At 39.4% G+C, this 17011-nt stretch overlaps 1 protein-coding gene across 1 annotated transcript; it reads left to right on the forward strand.

Annotated features, from left to right (window-relative positions):
• The first annotated feature begins 4138 nt into the window (after positions 1 to 4138).
• Positions 4139 to 10751, forward strand: LOC137941231 (WD repeat-containing protein PCN-like). The gene is made up of 11 exons (XM_068786555.1): positions 4139 to 4387; positions 4521 to 4661; positions 5248 to 5563; positions 5680 to 5743; positions 5858 to 5971; positions 6246 to 6408; positions 7839 to 8007; positions 8121 to 8707; positions 8844 to 9025; positions 9177 to 9437; positions 10231 to 10751. Exons 1-11 carry the CDS (start codon positions 4217 to 4219, stop codon positions 10541 to 10543), a joined length of 2481 nt encoding a protein of 826 aa, XP_068642656.1. The 5' UTR covers positions 4139 to 4216; the 3' UTR covers positions 10544 to 10751.
• The last annotated feature ends 6260 nt before the right edge of the window (positions 10752 to 17011 follow it).

Raw genomic sequence — 17011 nt, forward strand, 5'->3', positions numbered from 1 at the left:
CCCTGTAGGGAGCCTTGGATGGCTGAATGAACCCCGCTTCAAGCAGCTCGCTTAGTTGCTTCCTCAACTCTTCCAACTCCTTAGGCGCCATGCGGTAAGGGGTTTTTGAGGGCGGTTTCACTCCAGGTTCCAACTCGATCTTGTGATCCACTCCCCTCCTTGGTGGCAGACAAGGGGGTAGCTCTTTTGGCATGACATCCCTAAACTCGTTCAGGACTCCCGTCATCTCCTTGGGAATCACTTGGACCACGTCTTCTTTCACCTCACAGAAGGCCGCTAAGTAGGTGGAATAGCCCTGCTTAAGACCCCGCTTAAGCTGGAGGGCGCTAATTGATTCAATATTTTCGGTTACATTGGTTTTGAAACCATTGATCATACAAGCCCCCCCTCGTCGAGAATACCTACTACGCCTAATGAAGGTAAAATGAAAGCCTTACAAGTTGTGAGGAAGTCCATGCCGAGAATGACCTTGAAGTCATCCATGGGAACGATGGTGAAGTCCAACTTCCCACCCCATTTTCCAACGTTGGCAAACACAGCCTTGGCTACTCCTGAGACTTCTCTTGCTGCAGAATTCACGGCTTTCATTCTGCTGCTATCTTTTGTAGCCTTAAGCTTCAAACGCCTCGCTTCCTCTTCCGAGACGAAGTTGTGAGTAGCCCCGGTGTCTACCATTGCCTTTACTTGGAATCCATTGATGATGACATCCAAGTAGAGGAGATTGCGGTTCGGCCTTGCCTCTTTGACACTCGCTTTTGGCTCCTTTGAATGAACAACATTGAGTAAGGATAGCGCCCCCATCCGCGGTTCCTCTTTTTCGTTCTCGAATTGGGCAGCATTCAACAGTTTCTTCTTGGGGCAGTCTCTTGCCATGTGCTCCCCTTCGCAAATAAAACATTTAAGAGGGCGTTTGAATGACTTACCTTTGTCATCCTTCTTCTTGCTGTTAGCATGGTGGGTGTCGTTGGGTTCGGCCCTTTCCCTTTCTTTCTCTAGCTTCTTCTTCTTTTTCTGGCCGTTATAGCTGTTGTCTTTGCTTGGCCGAGCAGCATTGTCCTCCGACTTTCGCTCGTACTCGGTCAGTTTTTCAGCCGAGGCTATGGCAGCAGCCAAGGACTTTACCTCCCTTCTACGAAGTTCGGTCTCAGCCCAAGGCTTTAGCCCGACCAGAAAGGAAAAGAGTCTATCCTCGTCGGACATACGAGGAATACAGAGCATAAGAGATGTGAAAGCTTGGACGTATTCTCGAATCGTACCTTTCTGTCTGAGGGCACGTAGCTCCTTCCGAGCTTGGTAGTCTACGTCCTCCGGAAAGAAATGGCGTCGGAGTTCTCTCTTGAAGTCCTCCCAGGTCTCCACCGGCGCTTCATCTCCTTGCTCGCCCGAAGTCCTTCTCCTCCACCAAAGTATAGCATCTTCCACAAGGAACATAGATGCAGTGCTGACTTTGGCTTCTTCACTGGTTAACTTCGAAGCATTGAAATATTATTCCACTTGCCAAAGGAAATTGTCTATTACCTTTGGGTCGCGTTTTCCAGTGAAGGCTTTCGGCTCCGGTATCTTGATCTTTGCACCCCCTTGCGAACCTCCTCCATTCGCAAGGGCTCTTTCGCATAGGGTGAGTCTCGCCCGAACTTCTCCCGCAATGGTCTTGACCTCTTCGTCGACCCTCCTGATTTCGGCTCGCATCACGGCTATAGCACTGTGCACATCGTCCTCGTACCCTTGGAACCATTCCGGGACAGGTAACCGTGCATGCGCAAGGTCGTTCACATACTCCTCCAGTCTTGAAAACTGATCCTCCATGCTTGCAAGTCTGGACTCGAAATTGCAAAAACGTACATTGTTTTCAGAGGGTGATTCCATACCTCTTGCTGCTACATCGCCACTCGTGGATGCCATGGTTGGAAATGCTGCTCTGATACCAGTTGTCACGCGGTTAGATTTTGGCTAAGTCCGTCTAGCCAAGCGGAATATCTACCTCGTGCGGCCTAGCTCTTCCCAAGAACTAGTCAGCCTCCTTGTGCCTCGGATCTTCTTCCCAACCTCCCACACTCGATGTTGCAAGACAAAGGGTCAATGGAAAGACCAAAGAGATGGAAGAGAAAAGCTCAACTCTATTGAAGGCTAAAACTCTCTATACACTTGGAGAGCAATGAATGCAAATAATGCTCAAGAATGCTTTACAATGGGAGAGACCCCTCCTATTTATAAGCCTCCTCCCTGGCCTTGGAAGGCTCTAGAAACTCATAAAATCGTGCCAGCTGTCCCTGGCCTTTAGAAATTTCTAGAGAGGCCCAGAAAACCCTTCAGACCTGGAGATTTCTGCTTCTGGTGCCTTCTGGAGTCTTCCAGACTCTTCTGGCGCCAGGCCGCGCGCGCCCCGCCTGGGTCTTGTGCGGGGGCGCCAGGCGCCATGCCACTGTGCGGGGGCGCCAGGTGCCATGCCTCTGTGCGCGGGCGCCCCGCCTGGAGTCTTGCGTGCAGGTGCCCCGCCTGGAGTCTTGCGTGCGCCTCGCCTGGAGTTTTGCGTGCGGGCGCCCTACCTGGAGTCTGGGGCGTGCGTAACCCCGCTTTGCCTGCCTGGCTTGCGTGCGACTTGCCCACCCTTGTGTGCGCTGCGCCAAGGCATGTGCTAGGCTTGCCGGCGTTACATCCCAAACTTGGATGGCTGCCATACGCGCTTCCTCTGCCTTATGCGCATTGCCTTTCCTTGTGCTGGAGCAGTGTGGTGGGCATGTGGGTATGCCGTCTGGACTCGGCTGGTTGTCCCTCGTCTCACTTGTGTTGGAATTTTTGTGGAGCCATAACGACAATGTACACATAGACAAGTGAAGGACCATTGGATGAACTTGGGTAGCCGGCCGTCAACCGGGGACATGCTGCATTTTAGCCATGCAACAGCCATTGGGGCATATCACACAAGGGCTATTAATGTAGAAGTCGAAATTGCCAGAATGGAGTCGGTGATACTTCAACTTGTTCTTTGGTTGCTTAACCCTATTGGGGTGTGCTACAACAAGTGATGTTGGCAAACAAAAAAATAATTGCTTATCAGGTGGAATGCTCCAGTTTTGTCCCCCAGAGGGCTGACATAGATATCGCGGATGCTACTTGGGAACAGGTGGAGACTTTGACAACCAAACCCTACCTTCGAGCTTGAGTACAAACTCTTTCTCCAAGGGGGTGGGGGAGTGTAATGTTATGCACGCAATAACATTGCTAAGTTATTTAGAGTATAATTAATTGTTTTTTTACTTTACTTTATATTATTTTAGTTAAAGAATTAATAGGCTATAGGGGTATTTTTGAAATATTTTATCTGGAACCTTGTAAGGGTGAACCCTATTTAAGGGGTAAGGGTAATGAGAAAATGCAAGTATTGATTTAGAGTAAACAAGGGTTTTGAGTTATCCTCAACGAGCACAGGGGTGTGCGTTCTCCTTAACGAACCTAGGGTAATCAAGCTTTCCTTCGGCTTGATTTTCTTCTCTTCTCTCTTCATCCCTAAAAATTGCTGTGTTAGATTCGGGATCGTAACATACATTTACGATTTATATTTTTGTGACAAAAATATCCCTATTTCCAATTCACAACTATCTCATAACATAGGATTATGATAATGCATAACATACTATTCCACTATAGAGTGATGTAATTATTATTTACTATTTAATATATTATTATATCAGTGTATAACATAGCATTCCATTACAAAGTAACATAGTTGTTTTCTTTAAATATATTAAAATTAGATTATTTTTCAGTCGGTGGAGTACTATGTTATATATTGTAATAAATCCTATATTATAAAATAGTTGTCGGTTGGAATCAGACACATTTTTATCCTAGGAATATGAATTATAATTATAACATCTTTGACATACGAATTATAGATTTAGTTATCATTGAATATAAAATTTATAAATTTTCCATTTTTAAACGTTTCACTATTTTGAGAAAATATTCCCTAGAACTTTGCACAAGGTGAAATAAGTTTCTTTTGTGGGCAATTAGGTGGACTCCACTCAATCAGATTTTCGTGTTGTCATGTAGTCCACGTTGGTTTCAAACAAAGATTCAAAGCCCAAACTCGGAGTTGGACCCAAGTTTCTGCCCGCGCCCTAGAACCCAGGTATTCCCTCTAAAACCCTCCGCCGTCTCCAATTCATCTGATGAAAGAATACTCAGCCTAGACATCGCCGCTAGTCCGGGGATGATGAAAATGCTTGAAATTTATAGAAACAGTTCCATCGAGTGGACTCCATCTCCCGTTGTCGCGCTTGCCACAAGCCCCGACGGTTCTCAAGTCGCCGCCGCTCGAGAGGACGGCTCTCTCGAGATCTATCTTGTCTCTCCCGGTTCCGTCGGCTGGCACTGTCAGCTGGTAAGACGTCGGTCCTTCTGTTTATTTTGGTTATCCTTTAATTGCATTCTTCCTTTAGTAAGTCTTTTCCACGCTGTTGTATTATTCGTTCTATTCTGTTTATGATAACTTTTTATGTTCTTGTCATTTGCAGACGATACAAGGGGACCCTAATTCTCTAGTCTCGTCCCTAGTCTGGTGCCGCTCTAAATCGAAGAGTAAGCCCAATGGTAGACTGCTGTCTTCGAGTATCGACGGATCGGTTTCTGAATGGGACCTCTTATCACTGCAGCAGGTTGGCTTTAGTTTAGTCCTTAACAAGCTTTATTACTGATTGAAGAAGGATCAGATTCTTATTGAATATGGTCTATATGGTTTTATCTGTCATGAGCGATTTTGCAATTCTATCTACTTATTGATTATTTTGGGGCTGACCTAAAACAGATTTTTTTTTTTTTTTTTTTTGAAAATGCTGACCTAAAACAGATACTAGTCATTTTTGATGATTCTGTTACTTTTTCTTCGTTAATTTTTCTGGTCACATTATGGCTTGTACCCAAAAACAGATTTTTTTTTTTTAAATGCTGACCTAAAACGGATGCTAGTCATTTTTGATGATTCTGTTAGTTTTTCTTCGTTAATTTTTCTGATCACATTATGACTTGTACAATTTGGTTGCTTATTGATTTTCTACGATGGCTCTTAATTACCAGATGAAGTATTTACTCTGAACTGTTAAGGGAAAGAAGAATATTTACTCTGAGCGGCTATAAACTTCGTTCTTATGTTAAAGAAACAGAGACCAGAAATAAAAAGACCTGTTAATTATCGTTTTATTGTTCAATTCTGCAATAATGATTTTTGTGTTTCTGACTTGGCAGAAGATAGTGCTCGTTTCAATTGGAGTCTCTATCTGGAAGATGGCAGAGGAACCTTTACCTGATTTGACGGATAGTTGTAAACTTGAAAATGGTTGTGGAAATGGCAGACATAAAGCTCATAATTATGACGAGAGTGAAAGTAGTGATACTAGTGACAGTGATGATGGTGAAGATAATTTTGTTGAAGCTTCTGCTGCATCCAGCTACAAGGAGGGTTCGTATGTGGCCCTTGGTTGTGACGATGGCTGCGTTCGCCTTTATGCTGTCACTGATTCAGATGAATTGGTCTACAGAAGATCATTTCCTAGAGCTAGTGGTGTGATTACCAAACTTTTGGTTTCTTTATGTGCTGTTGGAAATGTTTGTGTGCGATATGTGTTGGTTATGTTTTGTAATTTGTTCAGAAGCTTTTTTTTTCCTGCTGGTTTGCAGGGAAGGTGTTAAGTGTTGCATGGAGTGTTAATGCAAAGCTAATATTTTCTGGAAGTAGTGATGGGTAAGTACCACTTCGTTGTATTTCATTTTTGTTGAGTCTATATATCACATATGGTTTTGTTTGTATTCAATAAAGCATCTAATGTGGTTCCTGTTTTGGAGCTGGGTTTTGTAGGTTTATAAGATGCTGGGATGCACAATCAGCTCATGAGCGTTATAGGATTACAGTTGGGCAGGGAGGGTTGGGTGGTGGATCTGAAATTTGTGTGTGGTCTTTACTTTTTTTAAGGTGAATTAGTGTTCAATCTTCTTATGTAGTAAATGCATGTTTCATTTTCCCAATAATATAAGAGACACATCACAAAGAAATCTTTAGAAGGAAAAATTAATTATGCATGACTTTGTGATATTCAGTTTTCTCTGCTTAGATTTTGAATTGCACTGCTGAAAAGAACCATCAGATTTAAGGGATGGCAAGTGTTATTCTTCCTTTTTTGGACACAATTATCCTACTTTGATGCATGGAGAATCTCCCCTGGCTAATTGGAACTGATGTTTTTCAGGTGTGGAACCCTTGTTAGTGGAGATAGTTCTGGTGCTGTTCAGTTCTGGGACAGTCATTATGGAACTCTGTTGCAATCTCAATCTTGTCATAAGGGTGATGTCAATACTTTGGCAACAGTACCAAGTCAAAACAGAGTGTATTCTGGTGGTTCGGATGGGCAGGTATTCTAGTTATTACTTTTGTAGATGCATTATTTTATGGTTTTCTTGTTTGTTCCTTTCTCTTTAAAAAAAGACCTTTTTGGTAGATTCATAATAGAAGGAGGAATCAAAGTAAAAGTTGGAGTAGGAGGTAGACGGTGGACTTCAACACAGGAAACTTGAAGAAAAATTGTAACCAAATGATAATCAGTGATTACAGGCAATAGTTGTATCTGCCAATACCACAGGAATTTTCTGTGCAGCTGTCTTTTGAACTTATTTGTATGTAAGGATGCATATGGGGTGGGTTAAATGGGGCGCACCCCCTCCCCTTCCTCCCCACCGATGCACCTGGTGCAGCCCCAACCCCCAAAATGTAGGGATGGGTTTGCTTCTCACCTGCAGGGTGGGTGTGGGGTGAGGGAGAAGAGCTCAAGTGGGTCTGGGGCGGGGGTAGACTTCTTGATTTCATCCTGTGGGGCTTATAACTATATCACCGTCTATATTTTTGAAAAAGACATTTGACATTTCATTAAAAAAGATTCTTTCTTTTTAAGATGGTATTTGAGGCTAAGGAAAAGTTTAAGTAAATTCTCAAGGACAATTATGCCCTTTTTTAAAGAAAAGACTTAAAATGATATTAAAAAAACTAACTTGAACAAAGGCTTATTTAGAAAGAAGGTTGGAGTGAGCAGTGGTGTCGTGAGGACGGGCTGGGGATGTGGAGATGGCTTGTGGATGGGGACAAGGTAGGGAAGCTTGTCAGCATGGACTGGGCTGGGTTTGGAGATGGCCTATGGACGCGGAAGGGGGGAGGTGGGGAAGTTTGGTAGCATGATCAGGGTAGGATTTTCAACCCTGTCATGGGTCTCTGCAGGGATGAGTTCCTGGATTGGGCTTGCAGGTGGAGGACGTGCCCTGAACCTGGTCTGCATGCACCCCTATTTGAATGTTCATGAAATATCTACTTTACAGAGGAGAAACATCTTGTAAATACATTCGGGTTTTCTTCCAACAAAAAATAGCTAATGAGGCATATAATTGATGCACTCAAGAAGTTCATTAATTCTGTTCTTTCTAAACCAACTTATTAGCTGAATTTATATTTATATGTATATGTTATATTTGTATAAAAATATAAAAGGTTTAGCGATGGTTGTCGGTTCATGTTGTGATATGTATACTGCCTAAGTTACCTTGACTGCAATGCATCAAATATAGATTATGTTGGATTCCAACCTGTAGTTTGATGCTGTGTTTGTCTACTGTAGAAGTAATAGTATTTTGTCTTTAGTGGTCGTACTGTTCTTTAATATTAATTTCCTTGACGGTGACAGCAAAGTATTTATTTTTTGACTGTTTTGGCCTTCAGCTGTACTGAAAGCAATATAATGAAAAATCCTAGCTGTCAATGTTTAGTATCTGACTCTTGCATTTTATTCTTATTCCAGGTTATTTTATTAAAGATGGCTTTTGACTCAAGAGGATCTGGTGGCCATGATTCAGCCAGAGTGTTAACAAAGAAATGGGTTAATGTTGGTTTTGTCAGATCCCATACTCATGATGTGAGGGCCCTCACTGTGGCCGTCCCCATCAGTGCCGTCCCCATCAGTAGAGAAGGTTTGCTATTTCTTTATGAAGATTCATATTCTTTCAGACTCATCATTTATTGACTTGTCTCCACTTTATATTGTTGGAGTTAGTCCTTGGGTCTTACTTTTCCTCTTCTACAGATGCATTGCTCCATGAGAAAGCAATTAAGGTCCGTTGTCGAGAGAAGCCCATGGATTTCAGTTATCACAAGTGGGCTCATATTGGGGTTCCTATGCTTATTTCAGCTGGTGATGATGCAAAGCTCTATGCTTATTCTGCAAAAGAATTCACCAAATTTGCTCCACATGATATCTGCCCTGCACCTCAGAGAGTGCCCATACACTTGCTTCCTAATACTTTTCTAAAGGGAACTTCTATGATTCTAGTTCAGTCAACTAGCCATTTAGATCTCCTGTCTATTCAATTGAAAATGGATGCTCCCCCTGATATGGGCAACAGGAGGGCTGCAAGGACAACTCTACTGGCTCGTGTTAAAAGTAAGGCATCTCGGAAGATAATATGTAGTGCAATATCAAGTAGTCAGTCTATGTTTGCTTACTCTGACCATGTGAAACCCAATCTGTTCGATTTGAAGTATGATATTGGAAGGAAAGGGTGGACCATCACTAAAAGACGTCTTCCACAGGACCTACCGTTTGCTCACTCCATCGTTTTCTGCTCTGATTACTGTAGCTTGGTGCTTGCTGGTCATGATAGGAAGATATATGTAAGCTTTGTCCCTCTTAAATTCTTAACTGTCAAGTTGTTAAAAGAGATCTATGCAGAATGATTTCAACATTTTTTGTCTTTTCCATTTCGTTGTTCTTGTAACTTGTTTGTTTTATTTTATTTTCATGTGACAGCTGGTGGATGTGGAAAGAGCAGAACTATCACATACGTTTATTCCCCGTAGGCAAGAGGATAGCATGAATTCACTACCAACTGAACCCCCCATAACAAAAATGTTTTGTAGTTCAGATGGACAGTGGCTGGCTGCTATTAATTGCTTTGGAGATATCTATATCTTCAATTTGGAGACACAAAGGTGCTGCTTGTAACATTTCACTTGAATTTTGCTTTGTTGATGCCATCATCATGGTTGTCCTTAATATCGTGATTCATCATTAATCTTTTCATTTATTATTTTCTGTTCTGGTCATGCTTTTGACACAGTTCATGGTTGTTTGAAATTGCAGGCAACACTGGTTCATTTCCAGATTGAATGGTGCCTCTGTTACTGCTGGGGGTTTTCCTCCTAAAAACAGTAATGTGCTTGTCATCACAACTTCTTCCAACCAAGTCTATGTGTTCGATGTGGAGGCTAAACAATTGGGTGAATGGTCAAGGCGTCATACCTTTGTTCTTCCAAGGAGATTTCAGGAGTTTCCTGGAGAGGTCATTGGACTCTCCTTTCCTCCTTCATTCTCTTCGACTTCTGTTATCATCTACAGCTCCAGGTTTGCCTTTTTTCCCTTGTATTTTTAGTGTTTTAAAAACAATATGACTGTGGATAGAGTGTCCTTTTCTGCTCTGTACTGAACTGCATGCAAAAGCAGTGCCAACATTATTTCACTGGTGCATAGTTTCAAATTGGGTCTCTGTCTTTATTTCTCTTAGGGGTCAATCTAGGTAGTGAAGGAGCCTATAAAAGTGATATGGAGAAGTGACACTGCAGTTATCTGTTAATGGAAACTGCTGAGCCATTTATTGCATCCTTAAATATACTATTTCAGAGGAACAACTAGAGAGAATTTCTGTATTCTGCATGTTCTTACTGAAGCTCCTGAAAGTGGTTCAACCACTTCTAGTTATGTATGTATCACCAATTTTTTAAGACAAAATCTTCAAGATAGAAAGCCGGAGATGTTGGATTAATAAGGTAATGCTTTCAGTTTTAGATATTGTGGTATTTGGAGGTGCTTTTGTTAACTTTATGTCACTTGCTATGTTTCTTATACAAGTAAACTGATTGGTTTAGTTCTCTCTCTCTCTCTCTCTCTCTGAGAGCTGTACAAATCTGGAGAGATCATTGTGCTTGGCTTTTATATATTAGTGTGGGTTGTAACTTTTGCTCTGGAATAGATCGTCCTTTTAAGGCATTAATATTTAAGACTTAAATTTTTTTTTTTCAGAGTCTTTTCGGATTTATGTCATCAACTTGGGGGTTTGTGTGTAATTCTATTTGCTTAATTGAATTTGGGATGCTTGTATTGAAGTCTGATTTGTCATCAACTTGGGGATTTTGTGTAGGGCTATGTGCTTAATAGACTTTGGGATGCCTGTAATGAAGTCTGATGACTCAGACTTGATTAACAGTCAAGATTTACCTTCAAAGAAGTCATCTGATTCTTCTGCAAATGGGCAAGTGAAGCGTAAAAGGAAGGATTTAGATCAAGAAACTATGTTACATGTCAAACAGAACTTTGATTTTTTGTCTTTCAGAGATCCTGTCTTATTTGTTGGCCACCTCTCGGAAGACTCATTGTTGATAATAGACAAGCCATGGTTAGATGTAGTTAAGACTTTTGATACCCCAGTGCATAGACATATTTTTGGGACCTAAATGAGGCACTTGCCTAGAAAGAAAAACCAAAATGACCTGTAGCAGCTAGTCCTTGGCCGATGTAGAGCCTGTTGTGTATAATATCAAATTGCATGCTTGAGCCTTTGCAATCATGATGACGGAAAATGTATAACAATGAGGTATGTAATTTTTTCTGGTAGAATACAATGTTAGAACTATTTTTTTAGTGGATTATTTAGTTTTTGTATTTCTCGTGTTAATCTGGGATTAAATTTGTTAGCAATGAGAATCATATCAAGAGGTTGGTCAATACTTGTACTTTGGTTTTCTGAAGCTGCAGCTTATATGCACATTTTCAGTCCAATTGGCGACTCTTGTCATATTCAATCATTTATTTTATACTCTATATTCGAATGTGAGTTCGCTGTAGTAAAGAACCTACTGAAGCCACAGGTAGTCATTGGTTTTTGAATTAAACCAAGCTATATATAACATTGACCCTGCAGACGTGTTTTGCTGTCATAGGCCCATAGGCCCAAGGATGACAAATCTGGTGGATCTGACGGGTAACAGTTGGAGCCTGGCAACTGTCATATCATTCAAGTTTACAAAAACAGGTATATTATTTTGTTGTGAAATCAGTTTCATGTTAGAAGAGAAACAGGTTCTGCTAGTGTTTCCAATAGGACTTGTTAATCCAGTGCCATGGATTTGTTTGTCATTTTTCATGATTCCTACACCGACTAAAAAATATCGGTGTTCAGTAGCAAAGAATATGATGAATGTCATTGTTCAGAAGCGCTTTGTCCATTGGATGAAAATTTATTGTTTTTGGCTCCATTACTGTGGCCTTCGGCAATGACTACAAAGTTACAAGCTTTTCCACGCAATATTGACTTATTATCGTCAAACCCCACAACGGTATGACCAGTTTCCTTGCAGAATCTGAGAAAATAGTGGGTGACTAGGCTCATGAGCTAGGGGTGGCATCGAGCCGAGCCGAGCCGAGCCCGAACCTGCTTATGTTTGAGTCGAGCTTGATTTAAATATTTTGAGCCGAGCTTCGAGCCGAGTTCGAACCTTAACATATATTTAAAATTTTCAAAAAATATATATCGAATAAAATGTATATAAATTATGCATATATTTTACATAAAATTAGGCATGACCTTTATATAAAATTGGGTATAACATATATATATATAAATATAATATGTGTATAAGATTGGACATAACTTCTATTTAAAATTGAGTATAATCTATATATATAATACTTATATAAAATTTGGCTTGACCTCTATTTAAAATTGGGCATAATCAATATACATAATACCTGCATAAACACTCCATAAACACTCCTTAACATTGTCTATACATTCTATAAACACTTCATGAAATTGTTTATACACTCTATAAAATAATCTAAACACTCCATACATTGCATAACATTATAAATAAACTCCATACAATAATCAAACAAAACAAAATTAAATAAAATATCACTATCAATTTACAATCACCCAAATAAAAACTATAAATTCTTTAAATAAAATCCTATTACTATAACAGACTTAGTAGAAAATTACAAGAAATATTTTAAATGTTTCTTAGGAAAGTTAAATGGACCTCTTATTTCCTTTTCTAAGGAAATAAATAAAAATTAATAATTAATCTAATATATTATTATACTTATCGATAAATTTTTAATCACATAAAATGTCAAACACAAAATTGCTATAAAAATTGTCTCATGCTCAAAGTATTATATCATCAACTGTCAAATACTTATTCAAAATTTTTCTATATGGTTTTCTAACCCATCTTGGCAAGAAAATCTTACTTGAAAAATTATATGATTTTTTAAAAAGAATTTATAATTAGAAAAATATTTTGAAAAAAATATGAGGCACTAATGGTCCCTATATTTCTATTAAAAATGTCTTTTCAACATTTATTGAAAAAACCACTAATAATCTCTAGAAACGTATTTCTACTAAAATATCTTTTCAATTTATTTAAGAGCCATGAGGAAGGGAGAAAGAGTTTTTTTTCCCTTGTTTATGATCTCGCACGTAGGGGTGGCTTTGAATAAATTATATATAAAATTATGCATACATTTTTAAAAAATATAATGATAGGGGAGGTTGAGGATTGAATTTCAATAATGGATTAAAATGCACTAATATTAATAGTTTTTACTCAAATTGTTGTCTAGCTTGTTTTGTAATTTTTGAATCTGGCCATAATTTATTATGGCCTTCTTAGAGCCCCTAGATAAAAATTTATATTCTAGAAAAATCTAAAAATATTTTTCCTATGATACATATTCCCAAAAAAACCTTTAAATAAAATCTTATTACTATTAGTGACTTATTAGAAAATTACAGGAAATATTTTAAAATTTTCTTAGGAAAGTTAAATGGACCTTTTATTGTCTCTTCTAGGGAAATAAATAAAAATTAATAATCAATCTAATATATGATTATACTTATCGATAAATTTTTAATTAAATAAAATATCAAACACAAAATTGCAATGAAAATTGCTTCATGCTAAAAGTATTACAGCATCAAATGTTAAATACTTATTCAAAATTTTTTTATACAGTTTTCTACCCCATCTTGGTACGAAAAATCTTACTTAGAAAATTATATGATTTTTAATAAAACATTTTAATTAGAAAAATGTTTAAAAAAACATGAGACACTAATAGTTTATAGAAAATTATTTCTATAAAATTTATTTTTAATTTTTTCCAGAGGAAAAAGTTTTTTATTTTTTTATTTTTTATGATCTCGCATGTGCGAAATCGCACGTGTGAGATCATCTTCTCGCCAGGAAGGGGGAGATTATTTCTCCCATGTTTTGGTTTTTCGCCGAGACGATGCGGAGGGAAGGGGGTTACGGCGCCGGGGAGGACCTATCGTCGGGGATGACGGCCATGACAGAGTCGGTGGCGACGGAAGCAGCGGTGATGGAAGCGGCGGCGACGGAAACAGAGGCGACGGCGAGGAGAGGAAGAAATCGAACGGATGGCCACAGAGGCGGCCGGCGAGCAGCTGCGATGGCGGTATAGACGCCGGCGAACAGCTATGACGGCGGTAGAGGCGGCGACAACGACCGATGGGAGGGGTCGGAGGTGACGAGGGGGGAGGAAAAAATTTTCCCCCCCTCGCTCTCGCTCCCCTGCTCTCGCTCCCCCGCTCCCGCTCCCCCGCTCCCCCGCTCCCCCGCTCCCCCGCTCCCCCGCTCCTCCGCTCGCTAGCGATCCGTTACCGATTCATACCGATCCGACTCATTTCGAGCCGGCTCACGAGCCGACGAACCGAACCTAGCTTCGGTCGAGCTCGGCTCGTTAAGATAAACGAGCCGATTTCGGTGCTCGAGCTCGACTCAAGTTCGATAAATGACGAATCGAACCAAGCCAATACCGAGCCGAACCGAGCCGGCTCGCGAACCGGCTCGGTTCGAAGCCACCCCTACTCATGACGCTGTTGGATGGGGGTTGACCCACCCACGCTGTTTTGTTCTTTATGGAACATCTTTGCACTCCTGTTGGCCAATTTAGCGTATGCAAAAAATTAGTTGTGCATATGACAAGGCACTTGGCAGAGGCCATGAATCTCCTTGTTTGTTAATCAACTGTGACGAGCAACTTGAGCTTATGATAAGTGAGTCACATAAGCCATCTAAAGTGTATGGTGTAATGGAGGACAAGGTTTCAATTTAACTAGGTGCTTAGAGGTTCCAAAATCAATGATCCAAGGTGAATTATTAGATCATGAGAGAAAAGAATACGTACTACTAGTAGCAATTGTGACGGTTATGTTGTTATGGGCAGCAAACAGTATATATTTAAACTTCTGAAACAATTCATGATCATATTGTGACGGTTATGTTTGTTATGGGCAGCAAACATTATATATTTAAACTTCTGAAACAATTGATGATCATCTTTTGATAGAGTTAATCTTCATTTGGAAGACTTTGAGGGTGCTTCACTACTGGTAGATGTAGTAGTAGTTGATACTTGATTAACCTTGAAGTAAAGTGGTTTGTTATGTAGGTGTTAGCATAGGTGGTTTCACAAGAGGGGGGGTGAATTGAGAATTTTGAATTAAAAGTTAGTAGTGCGTGGAGAAAAAAAAAATCATGCATCAAAACAATTTCTATATAAATCAAAACATGCACATACCATAGGAGAATAATTTTTGTTATCGATGTTCTTTCAAGAACCCTTGCTTGGGAGATTTCACTATTCAAGTTCTAATAACTGATATTACACAGAGATTCTGACTCTCTTTAGGCCACTTATAGCTCAATACATGTTTTTTACAATATGAATCTCCCCAAGAGATTGCTATTAAATTCTAACTCTAGCTGACATTTCTATCTATATTCTATAGGTTTTAGATGAATCTTTCACAAATTTACAAAAAAAAAGGAAAAAATATACACATTTACTTGGCAAGATCAAAGCTTCCCTTTTCTTAGTAGCACAATATTGAGTGATAGTAGGAGTTTGACTAATATGAATACAAAGATAGGATGGAAAGAATTGTGGAATTTCAAAGGGTTAAAGCTCACACCTTTACTCTAAAACATTTTTTGAGAAATTTTCAAGATTGAGAGTAAAAACTTAGGATATTTGCCAATAAATGCTTGTTTACTTCTCAATACATAGTTTGGTGGGGGTATTTATAACTTTCCCAACTCAAAGTAGCCATTTTTTTGCCCGTTTGTAAAAGTCAGTACTTTTATTGATCAATCAATCATACCAATTTTTTTTGGACAGACTCTGACATATTGATCGATGGACTAATTGATCAATATGTTATTGTTGGTCCAAAAAAGTTACGTTGATGGATCACTGCCTGGGGATTGATCAATCAGAACCCTCTTTGGTTGTACAATACAAATTTGATTGATTGGTAAAGTTCCTATGATTGATTGTGCTTTATATCCCTGACTGGAAAAGTTTTATCTGATTGATCATTCCATCTAAAATTTATTTGCATAGACAGTATTGAGCGATCATGCTTTATAACATGAAATGGCCATGTTTTAGATGATCGATCATTTGCAGAGGCTGATCAATTATTCCTGTGCCAGTTCAACTAAGTTAACTTTCAAAGCATGTGAATGATTTTGTTGAAGTGTTCTAACATGTTATAAGTGATGTTTATGATGTTTCTTAACTTGTTTATTTGCAATTTATGACCTAAAACTCTATATTCAATATTGTACTTAAAGAAGGGAGTTTAGGAATACTCTTGCATTTGTGACTGAGCTTATACATTTGACTTTTACATTTGAACTCTAGTCTTTTTGTTGTCTTCTTCTTTGATGGTGCTTCTTCAAGAGACGTTCTTTAATGATACTTTAAGTCTTGATTGGACTTGATCATTGTGAAGGTTTAGACCTTGAAATGCATCGACTCTTGAAGGTGAAGTATCTGAAATATTGGTTTAGTAAACTATCAAATCAATTAAGTTTGGTTATCATACAAATCAGCATGGGAGTCAGTTTATGGTCAACAATCTCCCCCTTTTGGATGATGACAAAACCTAACTTAGAAAAAATAAAAGGATACACTTCCCTAAGGGTTGGAGTTAAGTTTATTATTCAATTTCAACATATGGTCCCCTTTAATCTTTGCATAGCTTATATAGGTCCTTGTAAAGTAGCAAATTTCAATATTTTGTGTGCCTAAGGTCATTAGGTCCAAGTTACCATTTTTTCTCCTCATTTTTGTCATATTAAAAAAGATAAGGAAATCAAAACATAAGTTTAGCGAAAAAGTGGCTCAAGGCCATATCATATATAAATGTGCAATGTGTTTATTTTTTATTTTTTTACTTTTACAATACTTCAAAGTAAAATATTTACAAGTATAGAGCATTCAAAAGTACAATGGGAGTCAAAATGATAGGTAGGTCCCAAGGACAAGGTAGCTAAGTTGGAGGCAGGAGGTGGCTAAGGATGGTCTCTACGAGACTCTTGATCCACTGCTGAGACTGTTGTGTGAGCTGCTTGGACTTCAACTGATCTTGCATAACAAGAATTGCCACCTCGATAGTCAAAATGTCATCCACGACTCCCTCAAGCAAGAGTCGCTCAGTTGATGACGAACTACCCTTTTCCATTATTTTCGTCTCCGTGAATTCGAATTGATCTGTGGGAGGCTCTAGATTGAACTCATCTTTGGAAGCAACATGCTATGGGGCTGCCTCTTTTTGGATCTTGTCCTTTTGAATCCATTGACCTCGCTATTTGGCGAAGCCAAATTTTCTTACTTGGCATTTCCCCAATGGATATTTTCTTTGTTATGTCCATTGACACCTCATTCGATAAGTCCATTTCATAGCGTTGGAGGATGGCTGTGATCTCTTGGGTGAAGGGTAAATTGTCCGTTCTCGGCCATCTAACTTGACATGAAATAGCCGAAGTCAATATGGACTTCCAGAGGATTGCCATCATCCAGAAAATGTTTGTCGTCATGAGCTA

This window comes from Aristolochia californica, unplaced genomic scaffold (assembly GCF_029961685.1).
Source record: "Aristolochia californica isolate CCGP_79_NKW_82.1479 unplaced genomic scaffold, dmAriCali1.0.hap1 SCAF_10, whole genome shotgun sequence".
NCBI lineage: Eukaryota > Viridiplantae > Streptophyta > Magnoliopsida > Piperales > Aristolochiaceae > Aristolochia > Aristolochia californica.